This window comes from Sorex fumeus, unplaced genomic scaffold (genome assembly GCF_029834395.1).
Source record: "Sorex fumeus unplaced genomic scaffold, SorFum_2.1 ptg000098l, whole genome shotgun sequence".
Classification (NCBI taxonomy): domain Eukaryota; kingdom Metazoa; phylum Chordata; class Mammalia; order Eulipotyphla; family Soricidae; genus Sorex; species Sorex fumeus.
In genome coordinates, this window is record NW_026606155.1 from 14994132 (window position 1) to 15016780 (window position 22649).

Sequence of the window (22649 nt, forward strand, 5' to 3'; positions counted from 1 at the left end):
TTTATATCTCAGATATAGTTCTAGATCGAACTATACATGTATCATAATTTTTTTCTTTTCATGCTTATTTTCTAGTGAGAAGACAATTAAAAAAAAAGTAAAGTACACAGGGGGTAGGGCATTTGCCTTGCACGCAGCCGACTCAGGTTCGATTCCCAGCAACCCATATGGTACCCCGAGCACTGCTAAGAGTAATTCCTGAGTGAAGAGCCAGGAGTAATCCCTGTGCATCTCCGGGTGTGACCCAAAAAGAAAAAAAAAGTAAAGTACAGTATTTTAAATGATGATAATACGTCTCCTGGGGAAAAGAATTCAAAGAATAGGAAAGGCCCAGCCTAGGGTTCCTGTAAGAAACAGGAGGATGTGGCACGGAAAACCTGATTGAAAAGATGGGTGAGCTATAGGTCTGGAAGAGGTGAGGGAGAGAGAGTGGTGTGACTCTTCATATATTGGGGAATTCTCACAGATCCTCTAATGCAATGTTTTCCAAAGGGGTTGATACTGCTCATCTCCAACCCCCAAGTAGGGTCACCACTGAAGTGTTCCAGAAATGTAGCCTCAGAAACAGTGCAATTAGGGGGTGCTTTCTCTGTGTTTTCTTAAGGAAAGTATATTTTTCAGGGGTGCTGAGTAATTATTTTTTCTGAAAAAGGGGAAGTAGGAAAACTAAGTTTGGGAACCTCTGATTTAATGTGAAGGCCTTAAGGGGACAGTGTAGGAGATATGCTTGAGGAAGCAACGAGGCCAGTGTGACTGGAACCAAGGGCCCTGGCAAAGTGGGTAGAGAGTATGCAAGGAGTTAGAGATGCAGCCAAATCATGTGTGCTTATAGGGAGGGAGAAAGGGAAAGGAAATAAAAGAAAGGTAGTGGGGATTTTTAAAGGATTAGATATGGGTCTAAGGAAAAGAGCAGAATTTAAGAATGACTACACCATTTCTAGCCTGTACCAAGTAAAACAGGGATGCCATTTCATGAGATGGGGGAAGTGAGCAAGTAAGATAGGTTTGGGAAGAATATGGAGTTCAGTTTTGAATAGGTTGCATTTTAGATGCCTAGTAGACATCTAGGTGGCAATGTCAGCGTGGGAAATCTGGTATTTTGCAGAATTGTCTGGATTAGAGATTTCCCCTTTGGTATTATGGGTGTTATGTAAAACCATAAGAATGGATGAGAAGGAAGTGATGATATGAAAAGAAGATCAAAGATGGATCCTGAGGGCATGCCAAAAATAAGAGGTTAAGGGGAACTAGAGAAGAGGAATCAGAGGTATGGGAAAAAAACAAGAGAACTTGGTATCATGGAAGCATAGGAAGTAGCTGTTCTAAGCAGGCTGGAGTCAGAAACTAAGTCAAATGCTTCTGAGATAAGAACTAAAAATTGGTCATTTGACTGAGCAACTGAGGAAGTCACTAGTAACTTCAACAAGAATAGTCTCAGGGGACAGGAAGATAGCTCAAAGGGTTAGTACATATACTTTGTACGTAGGAGGCCCTGGATTGATTCCTGGTGCTGCTGGGAGCAACCCCTAGGCCTGCACCAGATATAGCCCCTGGGCACCACTGGATGGAACCCAAATCCTTCTTCCCCTTTCTCCTGATCATTTTCAGGGTCATGATGGACAATGAATGGTGTGAACTCAACAGGGGAGAGGAGAGAGGAGAGACTAATTATTTAATGATAATTTGCTGCAAAAGGACAGAAATCAACAGCAGAAATGATAAAGAGTTGGAAAAATATTAAAAATTATAAATATTTGAGTTCACATCCCTTAAAGATAAAGGATCTTTTCAAAATATCAGAAAACCTATGAAAAATCACCAAATATTCCATCTTTATTTCAAGAATGGTGGCTATTTTTTTTTTTTTATTGGAGTCAGTATCCATAGAGATATCGTCAGTATCTGATTGTTATGTCTTAGGTGACTTTTAATTTAGGGTCTCAAGAGATATTTTCAGATGGCAGAAATAATATTTATGAAATAAAATTGTATGGTTTGGAAACCATAGTAGGTTTAGGAAGGCAGAAGATTTCTAAAGCAAGGATTTCTAAAGCAGAGGGTTTTTTTTTTTTTTTTTGCAGAGGATTTCTAAAGCAGAGAATTTCAAAAGCTTTTATCTTGCTGAGAGAGTCTGACCTTGGTCCTGAAAATACAGGAAGGAAGATAGTGGCTGTGGACACTGACGTAGAGGGGGAGTAGAGGTGGAAGCGGGTACACATGGAGTTGTATTTTGATTGCTTTTATTCCTAACAAATTAGAATTCAAAGTGATCAACTCAGTCTAAGAATGAAGTACTCTAGTAGAAGTACTAGAGAACCAAGAAGATAAAGAAGACAATTCATCCAGGAAAGTGGGAGTGTGAGTAGGAAATGGGGTGCCATAGCTCTGCACTGCTTAAGACTCATTCAGAGGAAGGTCATTTGGTGAAGTCAGTTGCTGTACTCACCTGCAAAGTCTAGCCCATAGTGGGTGAGCAATGGGATTTAGTCAAAGGATTAAGGTTTTTTTCAGGCAAGGATGATTAAAAAAGAAAAAGTAAATGCAGGTACTTGGTTATTTGTGCAAATCAATGTTTACAATGATAGATCTTAGACTTTCGGCTGTGTAAGGAAAAATTGAGGATACAGGAAAAAAGTTAAATATTACTAAAGTGTCAGACCAAATATTGAAGGCTCAATGAATTAGAAGGAAAGAGATGAAGAGACAGCAAGATGTTTAAGACTGAGATCATGAACGGATGGGCCTTTGGTAGTGACAGGTCTTGGTGTGACTATGAAAGTAAAGTCTAAAGGATCAATCTATTAGAGGGCAGAGGTCAAAGGACAAGGTGACCCATATGCATTTTGAAGTTGCAAAATAAAGAGAAAAGGAAAATAAGACTTTCTCTCTCTATCAAATGCTAGAAATAATTCATTAAATATTTGTTTCTGCTCTGTAGGAGAGATTGTATGCAAATGTGTTTGTCATCATTTATGATTAGAGAAAGACAGAGTAAAAAAAAACACCAAAATGCCATCTCATACCAGTAAGAATGGCACATATCAAAAATATTCATCTGGGGAACATAAAGTAACAAAATAGGACTAACACCCAAGAATGGCCGAGATTAGTACCAGGAATTTTACTCCATGGCTTGGAGGCCAACCACACATGCTAAGGGAAAAGGGAGGTCAGATAGAGAAGGGAACACCAAATAAAGGTGTTGGGAGGATCCTCCCAGGATAGGAGAAGCATGCTGAAAGTAGACTATATACCTAACATGATTGTCACCCATTGCCTCTTTTGCAAACCACAACACCCAATAAGAGAGAGAGAGAATAAAAGGGAATGCCCTGCAACAGAGGGAAGGTGGGATGGGGGGAATGGGGGGTGGGAGGGATGCTAGGACCCATGGTGGGGGAGGATGGGCGCTGGTGGAGGGATGGGTATTTGATCATTGTATAATTGAAACCCAAGCACAAAAATTTGTAAGTCTGCAACTGTACCTCATGATGTCTCACTAATTAAAAAAAATCTGGAAACAGCCAGTGTTGGTGGGGTTGTGGTGAGAAAGGAACCCTAATCCATTCTTGATGGGAATGTCATCTGATTCAGCCTCCATGGAAAATAACATAAAGATCTCTCCCAAAATTGCAAATAGAATTCTCATATGACCCAGAAATACCATTATTGTCATCTATCCTCAAAGTACAAAAATATGAACTCAAAAAATTGTATGCACCCCTATGTTCATAGCCACAGTTAGAACAATAGCCAAGATATGGAAACAACTTAAGTTGCCAACTATGAACAAATTAAGAAGTTGTGATATACATACACAATGGAAAACTATGTAGTTTTAAGAAAGAACAAAATCATGCAAGTTACTGTCAAATGGATATCATGTTGAGTGAAGTCAGTTAGAAGGAAATGGATAGATTCAGAATGATCTTTCTTATATGTGGGACTTAAAGATACAGCAGAGTAGTAATAAAGGGCCAAAGGCAACATCTACACAATTGAGTGGGAAAGGAGTAGAAAGGGAGTGGTGATGGGGTTCCTTGGGGAAAGGAGGCAGGTAGACTGGTGGTGTATGGTGTGGTGTTGGAATTATGTGTATGGGAAGTCACCAAAAACAGTATTATAAAGCACAGAATCTCAATAAATAAAAATAAATATTTTTAAAAGATTCAAGAGTATATGTTAATTAGCACATATCTGAAACCAAAAAGTGCTTGCTATTATTAAGAAAACATTTGTCCAATTATTCAGATGATCATGTATTGCGAATATCATCTCAAAGACTCTATACCAATACATTTTTTTTCTTTCTTTTAATTAAAGAACTGTGATTCACAAAGTTATTGATAGTTGAGTTTTAGGCACATATATTTTCAATAAAATTTGTGATTTAGCTATCATTCATATTCTCTTTTACTCAAGTATTTTGAGTTTGCATGATTACATTTTTAAGCTTCTGGCACCCATGAAGACCCATGAAATCTCATGGGATTCACTATATCCATATAATGGAATCTGTGATGAAAAACTGCCCATATACTCAAATTCAATAGTGCTAATAATGCTCTAATACATTTACTCACTAATGAGAGCAAATGAAGATGATTTATTTTCTTTTTTTTTTTTCCCCTTTATTTTATTTTATTTTTTTTAAAGTTGTAGATTTACAATTTTTTGTGCTTTGGTTTCAATTATACAATGATCAGATACCCATCCCTCCACCAGTGCCCATTTTCCACCACCATGGATAATATCCCTCCCACCCCCATCCCCCCATCCCCCCGTCTCTGTGGCAGGGCAATCCCCTGTGTTCTCTCTCTCCTTTTGGGTGTTGTGGTCTGCAAAAGAGGCATTGAGTGGCAAACATGTTCAGTCCATAGTCTACTTTCGACATGCATCTCCCCTCCTGGGAGGATCCTCCAAACATCCTTTATTTGGTGCTCCCTTCTCTATCTGAATAGCCCTTTCCTCTAGGATACCCGGCTGGCCTCTAAGTTATGGAGTAATCCTCCTGGTGCTGATCTCAGCTATTCTTGGGTATTAATCTCATACTTTGTTACTTTATATCCCCCAGATGAATGCAATCTTTCTATGTCTATCCCTCTCTTTCTGACTCATTTCGCTTAGCATGATACTTTCCATATTGTACCACTTGTATGTAAATTTCATGACTTCATCTTTTCTAAGAGCTACATAGTACTCCATTGTGTAGATGTACCAAAGTTTCTTTAACCAGTCATCTGTTCTTGGGCATTCAGGTTCCTTCCAGTTTCTGGCTATTGTAAAGAGGGCTGCAATGAACAAACAAGTGCAGATGTCACTTCGACTATACATTTTTGCCTCTCTGGGATATATTCCCAGGAGTGGTATTGCTGGGTCAAATGGGAGCTCAATTTCTAATTTTTTGAGAATCGTCCATACTGTTTTCCAGAAGGGCTGAACCAGTGGACATTCCCACCAACAGTGAAGGAGTGTCCCTTTCTCGCCACATCCACGCCAGCATCGGTTGCTTTTGCTCTTTTTGATGTGGGCCAGTCTCTGAGGTGTGAGATGGTATCTCATTGTGGTTTTGATCTGCATCTCCCTGATGATTAATGATGTAGAGCATTTTCTCATGTGCTTTTTTGCCATTCGGATTTCTTCTTTGAGAAAGTTTCTGTTCATTTCATTGCCCCATTTTTGGATGGGGTTGGATGTTTTCTTCTTGTGGAGTTTAACCAGTATTTTGTATATCCTGGATATCAACCCCTTGTCAGATGTGTATTCGGTGAATATCCTTTCCCATTCTGTAGACTGTCTTTGTATTTTGGTCACTGTTTCTTTGGAGGTGCAGAAGCTTCTTAGTTTAAGATAGTCCCATTTATCTATCTCTGTTTTCACTTGCTCGGCCAGTGGCGTAGCATCTTTGAAGATACCATTAGCTTCAATGTCATGGAGGGTTTTGCCAACTTTATCTTCAATGTACCTTATGGTTTCTGGTCTGATGTTGAGGTCTTTAATCCATTTTGATCTTACTTTTGTACATGGTGTTAGGCAGAGTTCTGAGCCTATTTTTTTGCATGTAGCCGTCCAGTGATGCCAACACAATTTATTAAAGAGGCTTTCCTTACTCCACTTCACATTACTTGCACCTTTATCAAAGATTAGATGAGCATATGATTGAGGAGAGATGTCAGTGTATTCAACCCTGTTCCATTGGTCTGCAGTTCTGCCTTTGTTCCAGTACCATGCTGTTTTAATTATTACTGCTTTGTAGTACAGTTTGAAGTTCGGGAGGTTGATTCCTCCCATTTTCTTTTTCCCAAGAATTGCTTTAGCTATTCGTGGGGGCTTATTGTTCCATATAAATTTCAAGAGTGTTTGCTCCATTTCTTTGAAGAATGTCATGGGTATCCTTATAGGGATTGCATTGAATTTATACAATGCTTTCGGTAGTATTGCCATTTTGACAATGTTAAGTCTCCCGACCCATGAGCAGGGGATATCTTTCCATTTCCTCATGTCCTCTTTTATTTCCTGAAGTAGCGTTTTGTAGTTTTCTTTGTACAGGTCCTTTACTTCCTTAGTTAAGCTGATTCCTAGGTACTTGATTTTCTGGGGCACAATTGTGAATGGGATTGTTTTTTTCATGTTGCTTTCTTCTCTCTCACTGTTTGCGTATAGGAAAGCCATGGACTTTTGGGTATTGATTTTATAACCTGCAACTTTACTATACGAGTCTATTGTTTCTAAGAGTTTTTTGGTGGAAGTTATTGGGTTCTCTAAGTAGAGTATCATATCATCTGCGAATAGTGAGAGCTTGATTTCTTCCTTTCCTACCTGAATGCCCTTAATATCTTTTTCCTGCCTAATCGCTATTGCAAGTACTTCCAGTACTATATTGAACAGCAGTGGAGAGAGTGGGCATCCCTGTCTCGTCCCTGATCTTAGAGGGAAGGCTCTCAGTTTTTCCCCATTGAGGATGATGCTTGCTGTAGGCTTGTGGTAGATGGCTTTAATTATGTTGAGGAAGGTCCCCTCTATACCCATTTTGGCTAGGGTTTTCATCATAAAGGGGTGCTGTATCTTATCAAATGCTTTCTCTGCATCTATTGATATGATCATATGCTTTTTATCTTTTCTTTTGTTGATATGGTGGATTATGTTGATTGATTTCCGAATGTTGAACCATCCTTGCATCCCTGGGATGAATCCTACTTGGTCATGGTGTATGATCTTTTTGATGAGTAGTTGGATTCTATTTGCTAGTAGTTTGTTGAGGATCTTTGCATCTGTGTTCATCAGGGATATCGGCCTGTAATTCTCTTTCTTTGTGGTATCTCTGTCTGCTTTTGGTATCAGTGTGATATTTGCTTCGTAGAAACTGTTTGGAAGTGTTTTTGATATTTCAATTTCGTGGAAAAGCTTAAAGAGCATTGGGAGTAAGTCCTCTTTAAAGATTTGGAAGAATTCACTAGTGAATCCATCCGGGCCAGGACTTTTGTGCTTGGGGAGACTTTTTATTACCATTTCAATTTCCTTGATGGTGATAGGTCTGTTCAGGTATTCCAGGTCTTCTTGGTTCAGCCTTGGGAGTCTGTAGGAGTCTAGGAATTTATCCATTTCCTCGAGGTTTTGATGTTCCGTGGCATAAAGCTTCTCAAAGTACTCCCTGAGGATCCTCTGAATTTCTGTGGTTTCTGTTGTAATGACCCCCTTTTCATTTCTGATTCGGTTTATTAGGGTTTTCTCTCTCCCTTTCTTTGTGAGTTTTGCTAGAGGCTTATTGATCTTGTTAATTTTCTCGAAGAACCAGCTCTTGGTTTCATTGATCTTTCGGATTGTTTTTTGGGTTTCCATCTCGTTAATCTGTGCTCTGAGTTTTATTATTTCCTTTCTCCTGTTCGGGTTGTGCTCCTTTTTTTGGTCCTTCTCCAAGCTCTTAAGCTGTGAGGTTAGGTTACTTATGTGTGCTCGCTCCTCCTTCCTGAGGAATGCTTGTAGAGCTATAAACTTTCCTCTTAACACAGCCTTTGCTGTGTCCCATAAGTTTTGGTAACTCGTGTTCTCATTTTCATTCGTTTCTAGGAATCTTTTGATTTCCTCTTTGATTTCCTGTCTAATCCACTCGTTGTTCAATAGTGCACTGTTTAATTTCCAGGTGTTTGATTTAGTTTTCTGTTTTTGTGTGTGATTTACTTCTAATTTCAGCGCATTATGGTCTGAGAAGATTGTTGATACAATCTCTACCTTCTTAATTTTATGGAGGCATGTTTTGTGGCTCAGCATGTGGTCTATCTTGGAGAATGTTCCATGTACGCTTGAGAAGAATGTGTATTCAGCTTTTTGTGGATGAAGTGTCCTGTATATATCTACTAAGTCCCTTTCTTCCATTGTTTCCCTCAAATGAAGTATGTCCTTGCTAAGCTTGAGTCTGGTTGATCTATCAAGAGGTGACAAAGCAGTGTTGAAGTTTCCCACTAGTATTGTGTTGCTATTGATGTCTTTTTCCAAATCTATGAGTAGTTGTTTTAAGTACTTTGCTGGTCTCTCATTAGGTGCATATACATTTATTATTGTAAGTTCTTCCTGTTGTACAGATCCTCTGATCAATAAGTAATGGCCTTCACTGTCTCTTATGACCTTCCTCAGTCTGAAATCAATGTGGTCTGATATAAGGATGGCTACCCCAGCTTTTTTATGGGAGCTGTTTGCCTGTAGGATTGTTTTCCAGCCTTTGACTCTGAGTCTGTGTTTGCTTTGACTATTGAGATGCGTTTCTTGCAGGCAGCAGAATGTTGGGTTCAATTTTCTAATCCATCCTGCCACTCTATGTCTTTTAATTGGTGCGTTTAGCCCATTGACATTGAGAGAGATTATTGTTATGGGATTTTGTCCCATTGTTATGTTAAAATTGGGTGTATTTGAGGGGCCTTTCTTGCCTTAAAGTAGCCCATTTAGTTGTTCTTGTAACCATGGTTTTGAGTCTATGAAGTTCCTGAGCTGTTGTTTGTCTGTGAAACTGTGTGTTGTTCCTTCTATTATGAATGAGAGTCTTGCTGGGAAAAGTATTTTGGGGGAGGCATTTATTTCATTGAGTTTTTTTACTATGTCCCACCACTGTTTTCGGGCCATGAGGGTTTCATCAGAAAAATCAGCTGTGAATTTTAAGGATGCTCCTTTGTAAGAGATTTCTTTCTTCGATCTTGCTGCTTTCAGAATTTTGTCTCTGTCTAAGGTTTTGGTCATTTTGATCAGAATGTGTCTTGGGGTATTTTTATTCGGATTTCTTCTAGCTGGTACCCTTCGGGCCTCCTGAATGTGGTCACAAGTTTTCTTCAGCTCTGGAAATGTTGTAGCAATGATGTCTTTGACAGTTTCTTCTTCATCGAGGTTTTCTTCCTGTCCCTCTGGGACTCCAATAATTCTTATGTTACCCCTCTTGGCTTCATCACGATCTTCTCTTGCCATCTGTTCCCGAATTGTGAGTCTCTTTTCCATTTTCTGCTCTTTTCGGGAGAGTCTCTGAACTTCATCTTCGAGCTCACTGATTCTGTTCTCAGCCGCTGTTACTCTGCTGCTGAGGCCTTCCACTGAGCTTTTCAATTCGCCTACGAGATTTTTCAGGTCTGACATTTCTGATTGCATTTTCCTCATTTCTGCCTTCAGATCCTCTTGTCTTCTATTGGCATTGGTTTCCATTGTTTCTTTTAATTCCCTAAGCATCCTAAGTAGCTCCCTTCTGAATTCCTTGTCAGAGAGGTTGTCTAACACTACAGTACTGTTGGTGTCATCTGGGCTAGACTCTTCAATATGAATGTTTGGTGGGCTTTTGCGTTGCTTTACCATTGTGAGAGGTGTGGTTTAGTCCTTCACGTTCAGTGTTACTATTCTGCTTGATATGCAGTGTGAGTTAAGATAGGCTTATGAGTTATTGGCAACTGTATTTCTAGTGGCTGAGCTAAAACAGAGAAGTTTCCATCTAAGAAGTTAGCTTATGGTTCCTATGGCATATGTAGTGGGAAAATATTTCGCGGCCGCGTTAGCGGCCGCGGCTCCGGAAAGAGTCCCTGGCACTGGGCGAGGAGTTGGGAATGTCTCCTGTTTGGAATTGGAGCCGTTCAGCTTTGTTGCCCAGAGCTGGGCCTCTGTGCCCGTCCCACGCGGCTCAGGGGTTGAAAACCGGCTGTCTCGGGGCTGTTTCTAGCTGCGCGTGCCCAGAGAGGAACCCAGGCCCTTGGGGGCGGGCGATGATTTATTTTCAAGAGTTATATATACTAGAGCATAAATGTATTCTATCATATTCTGTTTTTCAATGTTGAATTTCATCTCTTCTTTATTTCCACCCCCACCCCTCCCCCCACATACAAATATTAAATGACCATCACCATAATGACTAAAGTATGCATCACTATTGTGAAATTGTTGCATGTGTTTTTAAAATAATATTAGAACAATTGTTTTATTTTAAGTTTTTCTTCATTCAGGCACTGTAATTTTTTTTTAATTCTAAGTTTTATACACTTAGGGCCAGAGAGATCAAACAGGGGTTAAGGATCATGCCTTGCATGCTGGTGATCTATGAGAAATCCAGTGCTCATTGTTTTCTATGAAGAATGGGAAATCCACATTTTTGTTTGTTTGTTTTTGAGTCATACTCAGTGGTGCTCAGGGCTTACTTCTGGACTCAAGCATAACTCCTGGAGGGGCTCATGGTGTCTGCAACTGAATCCAGTTGGCCACCTGCAAGGCAAGAACCTTACCTATTTTACTATCTCTCTAGCCCCATTTTCTTTGAACGTGTTTATTTCTATTTTCTTTTAAAATGTTTATTTCTTTTGGACTCAAAAGTAGAATTTAACTGACAAAATGGATGTCAGAAACAGTCAGAGCTTAGATGTCTAAATAAAAACCCTTAATTGCGTCGTTTCATTCCACGTGTTCCAAGAGTAAAATTCTCAGAAGACTTCAAGGAATTTAGTATTCATCCAAATTTACTTGGGAATAATTGAGTGCCTATATTGTAGAGCATTAACTTATTTTATTGACATTAGTGGCTATTTATTAAAACTTTTATGACAGATTTATTCATCTAAGCTGGCTGTTGTCAACTTTCAGTTAGTTATAAAATCCTGAGTGAAACTTTTTATAGAGTAGAGTACACATAATGTTTAAAAATAGGAACCATTCATGGTGATGCTCAGCGTGATTGTGCAGGGCTCGTGCTTGCATCCATATGTGATGGTGCTCAGGGGACCTAGATGAGCTAGGATGGGCCTTAGTTAAGCTAGTCATGTACTTTACCACTTGAACTATCCTCCTGGTCCACATGAGCTTTGTCTTTACATCTATTTGACCCTATGCAATCATGCCTTTCTTGTTTTTATCACATAATTGAGACTTATTGAGACTTAATATGGGATAAGAACTCACCAAAAAATTGTGTGGAATAATGCTATAGCATTAAGAACCCTTTGAGAATGAGTGGTTTTTTTTCCCTTTTGGGTGGCAACCGGCATAATCAGGGGTTACCATTACTTCTGGATCTGCACTTAGGAATTACTCCTGGTGGCGGTTTCAGGGAACCATATGGGATTCTGAGTATTGAACCCAGGTCAGCAGCATGCAAGGCAAATGACCTACAAGCTGTACTCTATAGGTCTGACCCCAAAGGGGTTCTTAATATAGAAACATTAAATATAAAACCTTTAAGCATTCACTAAATGATAGATTTATTTATAGAAAAAAAAATTAAAAAGGTGTTCCTCCTTGCTTTCTTTCGAGGGAAGTTCTCTGAAGCAGCGCTTAGGGGGGGGTCAAGGGACTAATTTTAGTGACCAGTTGAACCTGAGGTTTAAGTTGAACCTGTGAAGGCCTAAGGATGCAGAACTCTAAGACCAGGTCACCCCATGGTGCTTAGTGGGCCATGTGGTGCTGGGGGTGAACTCTACTCCTGGTACATGAAAAACATGCATCTCTGACCACTGAGATATCTCTTTGGCCCCTTGCTTTTTGCTTTTAAGATTATCATTGCTGAAAACCTGGCTGAAAAGCAATGATTTGTTCATAAAAACCTTCAAAACTATTGAATTTGATCAAGGTAGAATGCTCTTTTTCATTTAAACAATCACTCTAGCACTCTAGCACTGTTCTCCCTTTGTTCACGGATTTGCTCAAGCGGGCACCAGTAACATCTCACAACAAATTGTGAGACTTGTTGTTACTATGTTTGGCATATTGAATACGTCATGGGTTGCTTGCTAGGCTTTACCATGCGGGCAAGATACTCTTGGTGGCTTGCCAGTCTCTCCCTAGAGGGACGGAGGAATCGAACTCTGCTCAGCCGGCTCGGCCGCGTGCAAGGCAAACACCCTACCACTGTGAGTGGTACTCCAGCATAACTTTAGCAAAACCAAAAAGCAGCTGTTTCAAAAAGCAGCTGATTCCTTTTCAGATTATTCTTTCTTAAATACGAAAGTCTATCCTCATTTTGTCTTGGCTTGCATAGATATGACAACTTTACTTAGAATCCCCTGACATATCACTTGATCATTTGAAGTCTTTGGTCTAGGACAATGAATCTCAGTGTATTTATCTATTTATTTATTTTTCCAGGGGGGTTGGGGGCGTGCCAGGCTCTGCACTCACGGATCATTCCTTGCAGGGCTCGGGAAACGTTATGGCTTTCCAGGGATCAAACCCCTCTGCAAGGCAAGCAGCCTGCCCTGCTCCCTGTACTATCTCTCCTGCCTGTCAGTGCCTTTGTTTAAGGTATAAAACTTTTGAGAATTATAGTGGTTGTACTATTAGTGAGGATCACTGTGAAGATCACTGCAAGTTCCATTTTCCTTTCCCGTAAGGGGTCCCTCCTTCCTTAGGGAACATTTTGCAATTGGTTTCCTAATAATTACAAAAAGAGGCCTGATTATTGTAGGCCATTATAGACTGTAGAAACTTAAAGTATTAATCTTTTTGTCTCCTATCAGAGACTGTAGGAAAAAAATGCTACGAATCAATCCATTTGATGTGGGGGTTGTGGGTGAAGGTGACAGGAAACCATCTGTTCTAAGGTATAGAGATTCCTAGAGCTAAAGTAAATCACCAGCATGAAGTCAGATAAACGTGTATGTTAAATAATTCACCATTGCAGAGTCTCTGGACATGAGTTGTGTGGTCTTGGAGGGACAACCCACTTCCTTTGCTTTTCCAACAACCCAGCTCTCTGGGTATGGGTCTGACTTGGTGCCTGAGCTGGGTACAGCAAGGTCTTTGCCTTTGCAATTTAATTTCCAATCTGTGAGCAGAAAAGCCTAGAATAAAATCTCCCCTGGCGTTCCTCAGTGGGGCGTCAGTTCTCTCTAGGGGAGCTGCTCGGAAGGATCCTGCTCAGTGAGCACAGAAAGGAAGAGTAGGAGCTTCTGGCTGTTAGATCTTTGGGCTCCATTCCACACTCCTCTATCCCATTGTCCTACCCCTTGACAGATAGATGGACAGACAGACAGAAACACACACACAGTGACTAGGATAAAGAAACCCAGCACTAGTACATAGCTTGGGTTGAGGAAGGAGAGATAGTATGTTGGGTAAGATAAGTTTGATTCCCAGCACGCCATATGGTTCCTTGAACTCTGCCAGGAGCAATCCCTGAGCATAAGAATAAACCCTCGTTCCCTTGATGTGGTCAAAACAAACAAAACAAAACAAAATGGTTAAACCATTTGAATAGACACTTGACAAAGAAAATGTGCAAATAGCTAATAAATCTAATGTATGTGATTGGCTACTGAAGAGATACTAAATATCATAAAAAAAAACAAAACCACAACAAGATACAAGAACCATGAAAATGAATAGAATAAAACTAATTGATAACACGATGAACTGGTCAGTAAGCAACTCTCCTGGTCCTCCACTGGAAGGTGGGGCATGAGAAACACTTTCTAGGTGCTGAAAATGCTCAAGATCTGGACTTGGTAGGGAATACCATTTTGCCAAAACCTATCAGACTGTGCACTTAAAAACTGTGAATACTATTACATATAAATCATACCTCAATACAAAACTAATTTCCCCCAACACCTCTAAAAACACTAAAAACAAACATATATAAAATATAGGGCTGGAGCGATAGCACAGCGGGTAGGGCGTTTGCCTTACAAGCGGCCAACATGGCCGACCCGAGTTCGATTCCTCTGCCCCTCTCGGAGAGCCTGGCAAGCTACCGAGAGTATTCGATATGCCAAACACAGTAACAACAAAGTCTCCAATGGAGACGTTACTGGGCCCGCTCGAGCAAAATCGACGATCAACGGGAGGGCCTTTACCTTTATATAAAATATACCTGTGAAAAAATAACCCACAAACTTTTGCCATGCTTAGGAGAAACGTGTAACATTTTAAAAAGTCATCTAATAGTGTATTCTTATGATAATCACTATAAGTAAAAAGAAAAGCATAGGGGTGTGGGGGCAGGGAGATAGTACAGTGGTAAGGTCACATGTACATGATCCTGAACCTGGTTTGATCCTTGTACCACATGGATCCCAAAGTAGCTCCAAGTACAGCCCTGGAGGACCTAAGCATCACCTCGGACCCTAGACCAAAACCATCAGGCCAGTTAGCCTGGTTAGCCAAGCACAACCAGGAGGGACCTCAGGGCTCCCAGATCATTTCTTGGAAGTCCCCTATGAAAAAAAATAGAAAAACGTGAATGTTATTTTCAACCAAGATATCTAAGATCCTTGGATTTTTCAAATGATAAATTTAATCAGCTAATAGTGACTATAGTTTATTTTTGAAGTCTATTTTTGGTGCTACATGTAATACAAACTCAAGGTTGTTATAACAAAAATTTCTTCTTAGGAGATACTTATAATAGTAAGTGAGGGGATTATAGTTTAGTGATTTTCAGTAGTAAATTAAATGCTTGATAAGGGAAATTATGTAACTTAGACCTTAGAGAAATCTTGGGATTACAAAAGGCATTGCATTTTAGTATTTTTCCTCTGAGATTATTAACATCAAGTGCTTCTCTTTCAAAACAAACTGAAAACATTGTACCCAACAGCAGAAAGTATTAAAATAGAAAATGAGATTGCATATTATGATTAAAAATCAATAAGTTAAAAAGTATTATTAATCTCCCAAAGGAAATTAAAATGGTTTAAAAAAACTAGTAAATATTGAAGAACAGATTGCACTTTAGATGTTGCACTTATTTTAAATTAGTTTCTTTTTAAAGCTTATGACATTGGGGTAAAGGTGCTATACTGTGTGGACAAGTTTAATTTTGACTTGAGATAATTAATTTTGACTTTAGATATGACACTGTTCTTTTATGTACACCATTATGAGGCAGAAATGTATACACCATTCAAAATTCTTCTATTTATTTATTTATTTTTTTGCATTTTGGGTTACACCCAGCGATTCTTAGGGGTTATTCCTGACTCTGCACTCAGGAATTACTCCTGGCGGTGCTTGGGGGACCATACGGGATGCCGGGGACTGAACCCAGGTCGGCCATGTGCAAGGCTAATGCCCTATCCGCTGTGCTATCGCTCCGGCCCCCAAAATTCTTCTTTTTAGATGTAGTTTAAGATTTTACAACTTTGTGTTTTATGCCAAATTTCAACTATTTACAGATCTCAGCTATTTTTATTTATATTTATGTGTTTTTTGGACCACATCTCATAGTGCTCGGGGGCTACTCCTGGCTCAGTGCTTGCAACTAACTTCTGGAGATGTTCAAATTACTTTGTAGTTCTGGGAATTAAACCAAGCCTTTTGCATGTAAAGCATGCATGCCAGCCCTTTGAGCTCTCTCACTCCACCCCCAAACCAGGGCTATTTTATATCAACTACAATTTATCAAATATTGATTAAGAATTTATATACTCTAGGATATTAAAAGCCAGAAGCAAAGCCCAGTTGGAAATGATCACTGAGCTCAGGGTCAGCAGTAAGACCTGTGTATTGCTGGTATGGTCCCAAACAACACACACACACACACACACACACACACACATACACAGAAGACATGAGAAAAAGTAACAACTTTGACAAAACTTTAAAACAAGAATTAAAGTGAATTTGGGGCTAGAGTGATAGTATGGTGGGTAGGATGCTTGACTTGCCCCTGGCCAACTGGGTTAATCCCCAGCACCCCATATAGTCCCCCAAGTCCCTTCAGGAACTTGATCCATGAGCACAAAACCAATATTAAGCCCTGAGCACTGCCAGGTATGGTGCAACAACAACGACAGCAACAAACCCTCTCCACTAGAAAAAAAAGAGAGAGAGAATGTGACATAAGACATCATGTTTAAAGATGCTCTGATTACTTAATAGAAGCACTTTAAGAGAAATGAGATTAAACACAACCTCACGTGTCTTAGTTTCCTCCTACTACCTTCCAAATGTTGCCATCTCCTTTCTTCTTGATCTTTGTAATTAAAAAAATTAACACTCAACAATGAACGAGCCTATTTTAAAAAAGTAAATTATACTGGCAGCTGGTTAATACAAATAGCTGGACCCTGCACATCTTCTCCAGTGTTTGCTTGCTAATGCTTTGGAAGCAACCATTTTCAAATTCTGGTATTTATTTTCTTGCTTGTAAATTTTTTTTATTTACTTACTGATTTCTGATAGATTCACAGAATCCCCTACAATGAGAGATGAGCATTTAGTTCCCTTTCATATATATATGAGTATATATATATATATATATATATATATATATATATATACTATCCTAATACTCACTCACTGTACTCTCCTGAAATAGGTTAGGGCATATTTGTTAAAACTGATATTCAGCGTTTTAATTAATATAGCTCAATATATAGTTAATTTAGTTCATTACTTGTATATATATTTTTCCTTACTGAACTCTTTTTTAATATAATTTTGGTTCGATTAGACTTCTTGACATTACAACATGGTCTAAAATTCTGTAAAATACATCTCAAACCAGTTCTTCACTTAATCCTGTTAGATGAATAATCAACATCATTTTAGAGAACTTTCTAGAAGTTTTTCATGAAGCTCTCTCTCCTATAACTCTGACATAGAGGTTTTGAGTGTAAGATTCACATAAGCTTTTTTTCTCTGTGTTAACCACTGTTTCTGAATTTCTCATTGTTCTTTTTCCTGCGTTTTGTTCCAAGAAAGAAGTGAATGGAAAATTCAGTTTTGAAATGTTCATATCTAAAAATTTTAAAATTTTACCTGCATCAATGACAATTTAGAAAAACACCTTTCCTTCAGGATTTGTGCTCTGTGATTTACTTTTCAACAGTGTTTGCTAAGAAGGCTATTGTCATTAAGATTCCCCAGGTTTCCCAGTACTATGATTTTTTCCCTTTAGAAGTTTCTGTAATATTCTCTTTATCACCGTATTTCCTTATCATTATCAAGTATCTACATGAGATCTTTTCACTTGTGTAAGTTTTTGTATTTTTATTATGGAAACTATTTTCTTTCATTTGTGAAAAATATTTTTTTGTTTTTTTTTCTCCTGCTAAAACTTTTATTAACTGGGTGTTGCACCACTTACTTTAAAAATCTGATTTTTGTCTCCTCTATTTCATATCTTTCTTTTAGGGTCTTCTTTCTTGGGGTATGCTTTTAAGTTTATTTTTGAAAACTGCTTATATTTTGTTGGCTATAATATTTTTAATTTTAAAGAGTCCTTTCTTCTCTTCATATCCCAGATTTTTGAGATTATTATGGACATATAGTTAAGTTTAGGTATATACACATATATGATATATATAGTGAATGATTACCACAAAATTAATGTATCTATAATATCAAGTAGTTTTTTTTCTTTCTTTTCATGGTAAGTAAGTAAGTAAGTAAAGGCCCTCCCATTGATCATCGATTTGCTCGAGTGGGCCCAGTAACATCTCCATTGGAGACTTTGTTGTTACTGTGTCTGGCATATCGAATACGTCACGGGGAGCTTGCCAGGCTCTGCCGTGCGGGCGAGATACTCTCGGTAGCTTGCTGGGTTCTCCGAGAGGGGCAGAGGAATCGAACTCGGGTCGGCCATGTTGGCTGTGTGCAGGGCAAACGCCCTACACTTAAAAATATTTTGAGCCACTATTAAGCATACAGCATTATTGTTAACTATAATCATCATTATACATTTAATTACCATAATAGGCCCTCCCGTTGATCGTCGATTTGCTCGAGCGGGCCCAGTAACGTCTCCATTGGAGACTTTGTTGTTACTGTGTCTGGAATATCGAATACTCTCGGTAGCTTGCCGGGCTCTCCGAGAGGGGCGGAGGAATCGAACTCGGGTCGGCTATGTTGGCCGCTTGTAAGGCAAACGCCCTACCCACTGTGCTATCGCTCCAGCCCTATTCATCTAATAGCTGGAAGTTTGTGTTCTCTATCATCCTCCTATTGCTTTTTTTTTTTATTTTCTCTCTTCAGTTTCTGGAAACTTCCAATCAGCTTGTCTTTGGTTTATCTTTGTAAAGTGACATTTTTATGTCAAAACTAGAACAGAAAGAAAGAACTTGAGGAGAGGGATAGAGCAATAGTATAGTGGGTAGGGCCTTGCACATAGCTGACCTGGGTTTGATCAGGCATCCTGTTCTGATACCCAAGCACTTCCAGGAGTAATTCCTGAGTGCAGAGCTAGGAGTAATGCCTTAGCATCACTGAGTGTGACCCAAGACCAAAACAAAAGAACTTGAGTAGAGATACTGCCAGAACCAGATGAAAATTTTACTAAAATGATAGCAAAAACCCTTAGAGAGAAAATGTTTTACATCCATAAAATAATTCCTGGTATAAGAATATAAAATCCCCTAATCCCAAAAATAAATAATTTAAAAGTAAATCAATATGAAAAAAAAGTGAAACAGTATGGGGAAAGCACAGCAAGTAAAGCAGTGTTTATTAAACTAAGACTCACATTTTTCAATTTGATTTAGTAATTAGAAACATGTTTTTACTGAAATCCATATTCTCGGGTATTAATCAGTTATTTTTGCAAGCTAATCTGAAGATGTTTCAATTTATTTTATAAACAGGGGTTAAAATACATTGCCACTTTGTTTATTTATTTGTTTGTTTGCGGGGTCATACCCGGGAGTACTCAAGACTTTGCACTCAGGGATCAGTCCTGATGATGATCAGGAGACCGTATGTGGTGCCAGAAATCAAACCTGGGTTGACCACATGCAAGACAAATGCCCAACTTGCTGTACTATCACTTTGACCCTGCAGATTTTAATTCAAAACATTTAATAATAGACTATAATTATATTTCTGATCCAAACAAAACAGAATTTTTGTGATATAAATGATGATAAAAAAATTAGGGAAATTACATGACATGAATCTCCTGCCCCATGCCTGGCTGTCCTCGCCGGGGTCCCTTGGAGGGGGGCGGGTTGAGTTTCCCTTCCTGCTCCGAGCAGAGCCCCGGCAGCCGAACACCTCCAGAACCAGCCACAACCATGCTGAGACCACTCTCCACACGCATGAAGGTACTGGCAGAGGAACAAAGGCCTGCGGGTCCCAGGGTTGAGATCTCCAAGCCTGCTTGGATCGGGGCTGAGCATCCTCCACCCAGATCCTCCATCTTCATGTAGACAGGGGTCACACCACCAACTGCCCCCTGGTGCCATGTAATCCCATCAATGGCCAAGATCCAGAGACTATAATACCCAGCTCCCGTTCTTCTTATTATCTCGTTCTTATTTTGGACAACCTGGCAGTTTATCGAATGTAACCTGCCCACACGGCAGAGTCTGGCAAACTCCCCATGGTGTACCCAATATGCCAAATACCAGTAACAATGATGGGTCTCATTCTCCTAACCCTGAAAGAGCCTCGAATATGGCACTTTTTAAAATCTCATGGCTAAAACGAAGGAGACATTACTGGTGCCTGCTTGAGGCATCCGACGAACAATAGAATGATTATGATTGTGATCGTGATCGTGAAATACTTTCAAAAACTTTTTCTAAAGACATTCTCCAAAGCACTAATTTTTTTTAGAAAAACAACATCTTTCTCATTGGAGAAATAATGTCTTTACTATGAAGGAGAAATTAAAGATACCTTAAAAGTACATATTCTTTTGTACTTGACTATTTGTGTAATGAAATATACAAAATCCTTTTTACAGTATTTTGCCATGAATTAACAGCAAACCCTGAAATAGTACAATAAATTTTCAAGATAATTTTGCCTTTAAAAATGTTTTTAAAAATCTTTGGGGCCACAACTGGTAATGCTCAGGGCTTACTCCTGTCTTATGCTCAGGGATCATTCCTGGTAGGCTTGTGTTGCTATATGTGGTACTGGGGGTTGAACCCAGGTCAGTTGTGTGCAAGACAACCGCCTTACCTGCCATACTATTGCTCCTGTCCTTCACTCTGCACTTTTGTATCAGGTTTATGCCTTAAGAGATACTTCTAAATCCATGTAACTAGAATACACCCAAGAGAGCAGTCTTGAGGGTTTTTTTGTTGTTGTTGTTGATTTTTTTGGAGAGGAATCTCATTTTTCAATTTAATTCAATAATTAGGTGCTCACGGGGTTACTCCTGGTTTTGAACTCAGAAATTACTCGTGGTGGTGCTCAGGAGACCATATGGGGTGCTGGGGATTGAACCTGGGTCGGCCGCATGCAAGGCAAATGCCCTATCTGCTGTTCTATCACTCCAGGTCCCAGTCTTGAGGTCTTAACATCTTCATTCTTTCATTTTAGTTTTACTTCACTTTTGTTCAATAACCAGTACTGTTTATCTTCTTCTGGTCATCACAAGGAATGATCCCTGAGGTTAATTAAATCTAAAAGTCAAGCAAAAAATTATTTTGTTTTTATTTGTTTTCTTATTTTTTGGGGGGGAGGGGGCATCACAGTAGATAGTGTTCAGGGATTACTTCTAATTTTGTTTGTAGGGGTCGCTCTTCATGATTCATGGGAGACCATAGTAATGCTGGGGATTGAACCTGGTTTGCCTATGTGCAAAGCAAGTAAGTGCCCTCACTGCTAACTGCTCAAATATTTGGCCTTTTGGAGCAAGAAAAGAGGTAGAGAAAGGGAACAGTTAAGCCAATGATGTTCAAGGTTTATGCTTGGCTCTATGTTCAGGGATCATTCCTGGTAATGTACGGGAGAAGAAATGCAATGCTGGGGATTGAACAAAAGGGAAGTAAACCTAAAGTAAAAGCATGAAAATGTTAAATCCTCAAGTGTGTTCTCTTGGGTATATCCTTTTTCTACCAGTCACTTGAAGGACAGTGGTCATTAGTGCATAAAATGTGAGCAAAACTTAATTTGTTTTTCAAAGCATAAATAAAATAGAACATCTAGTATTGCTTTTCTTGTGGTGGGGTGGGATGGGGTGGGGGTGGCATGCTTTGTTGCATTGTCAGGAATCAAATCCAGGGTCTCACAGGTGCACTGAACTTGATATTTGAATAGTGTTAGTTGGTGGAAATGCACAAATAGTTTTTCTTCCCCCCCATGCTGTTTCACTTCTCTTACATACTGTTTTACTTTTAGATTATTTATCTATATTTTGGGGACTTGGGGGCCATATCCAGTAGTGCTCAGGGGACCATGTGGTCCTGCAGATTGAATGGAACTGATCACATGAATAGCATCTCTCTAGTCCTTCAGTTTAAAAAAATGTTTATTTTACTTCTCAGTCATCTTCCCTAGGAACACAGTTCTTTCATCTATGAATCCATTTATCATTTATACATTTCTTTTTTCTTTGGGCATTTTGTAATGTATGTGCATGTTCTCTAAAAAAACTGGGGTGTCTTCCCTTATTTGTAGAATTAATGTCTCAAAATATTGCGAAGAAATAACTGCTCAGAAGCTTCTGTTTTCCTTGTGGATGTCCACATCCAGATGGCTTTCTGAGCTTAAGAACTTTCTTCTAGTAAGTTACCTATATAGCTGAAGCACAGCATAAAAGTACTAGAAGAAGCTTTTATCTATCACAGCACTCCATATCCCCCTTTTAAGGCCCTACAGCATTCCAAAAAATGAAATAAAGGACATTTTCTTGTTTTTCTTACAGCAGTGTTGGTCCATTGTAGACTCCTCCAAATGCATCTCTATCAATATCTGTCAGGTATTTATTCTTGTTCAGGTAACTAGAGGGTAAGGGGAGAGATGAGGAGAGAGAGAGAGAGAGAAAGAGAAAGAGAGGGGAATTATATAAGGTCAAGAAAATAAGTATAACTTGCAAACAAAATGTGACCATCTCTATTAACTGACTTTTATGAACTTAGAACAAACCTGTTTTCTTTTTCCATACCTACTTAAAACATTCCAGATGTCTATAATTACTGCAAAAATATTTGAAAACGAGCATATTTATAATCTAGTATATTTGCATATTTAGATTTCATGAACATGCTTAATTCCCTATTTACCAGGTTATGGGTGATTGTATTTTTTTAATTCTCTTAGATCCTGAAACATATAAATTTTATTTCTTACTATTTATTAGTATACCATTCCAGATAAACAGCAATATTTTGGTATCAACATTATCCACACAACTTTGTTAAAATTCTCTTGTTTTATTTGGTTTGTGGCCCCTATCTGGTGGTGCTCACAGGGCTTACTCCTTGCTTTGTGCTCAGGAATAAATAACTTCTGGTAGTGCTCAGGACCAC

At 39.0% G+C, this 22649-nt stretch overlaps 1 protein-coding gene across 1 annotated transcript in view; it reads right to left on the reverse strand.

The window, feature by feature from the left end:
• The window catches only part of TSHR (thyroid stimulating hormone receptor), a 133603-nt gene that overhangs the window by 13577 nt on the left and 97377 nt on the right, over positions 1-22649 (reverse strand). Inside the window, exon 8 of the mRNA XM_056134168.1 lies at positions 22044-22121. Coding sequence (XP_055990143.1) covers positions 22044-22121 — 78 coding nt within the window. The remainder of the gene's footprint in view (positions 1-22043; positions 22122-22649) is intronic.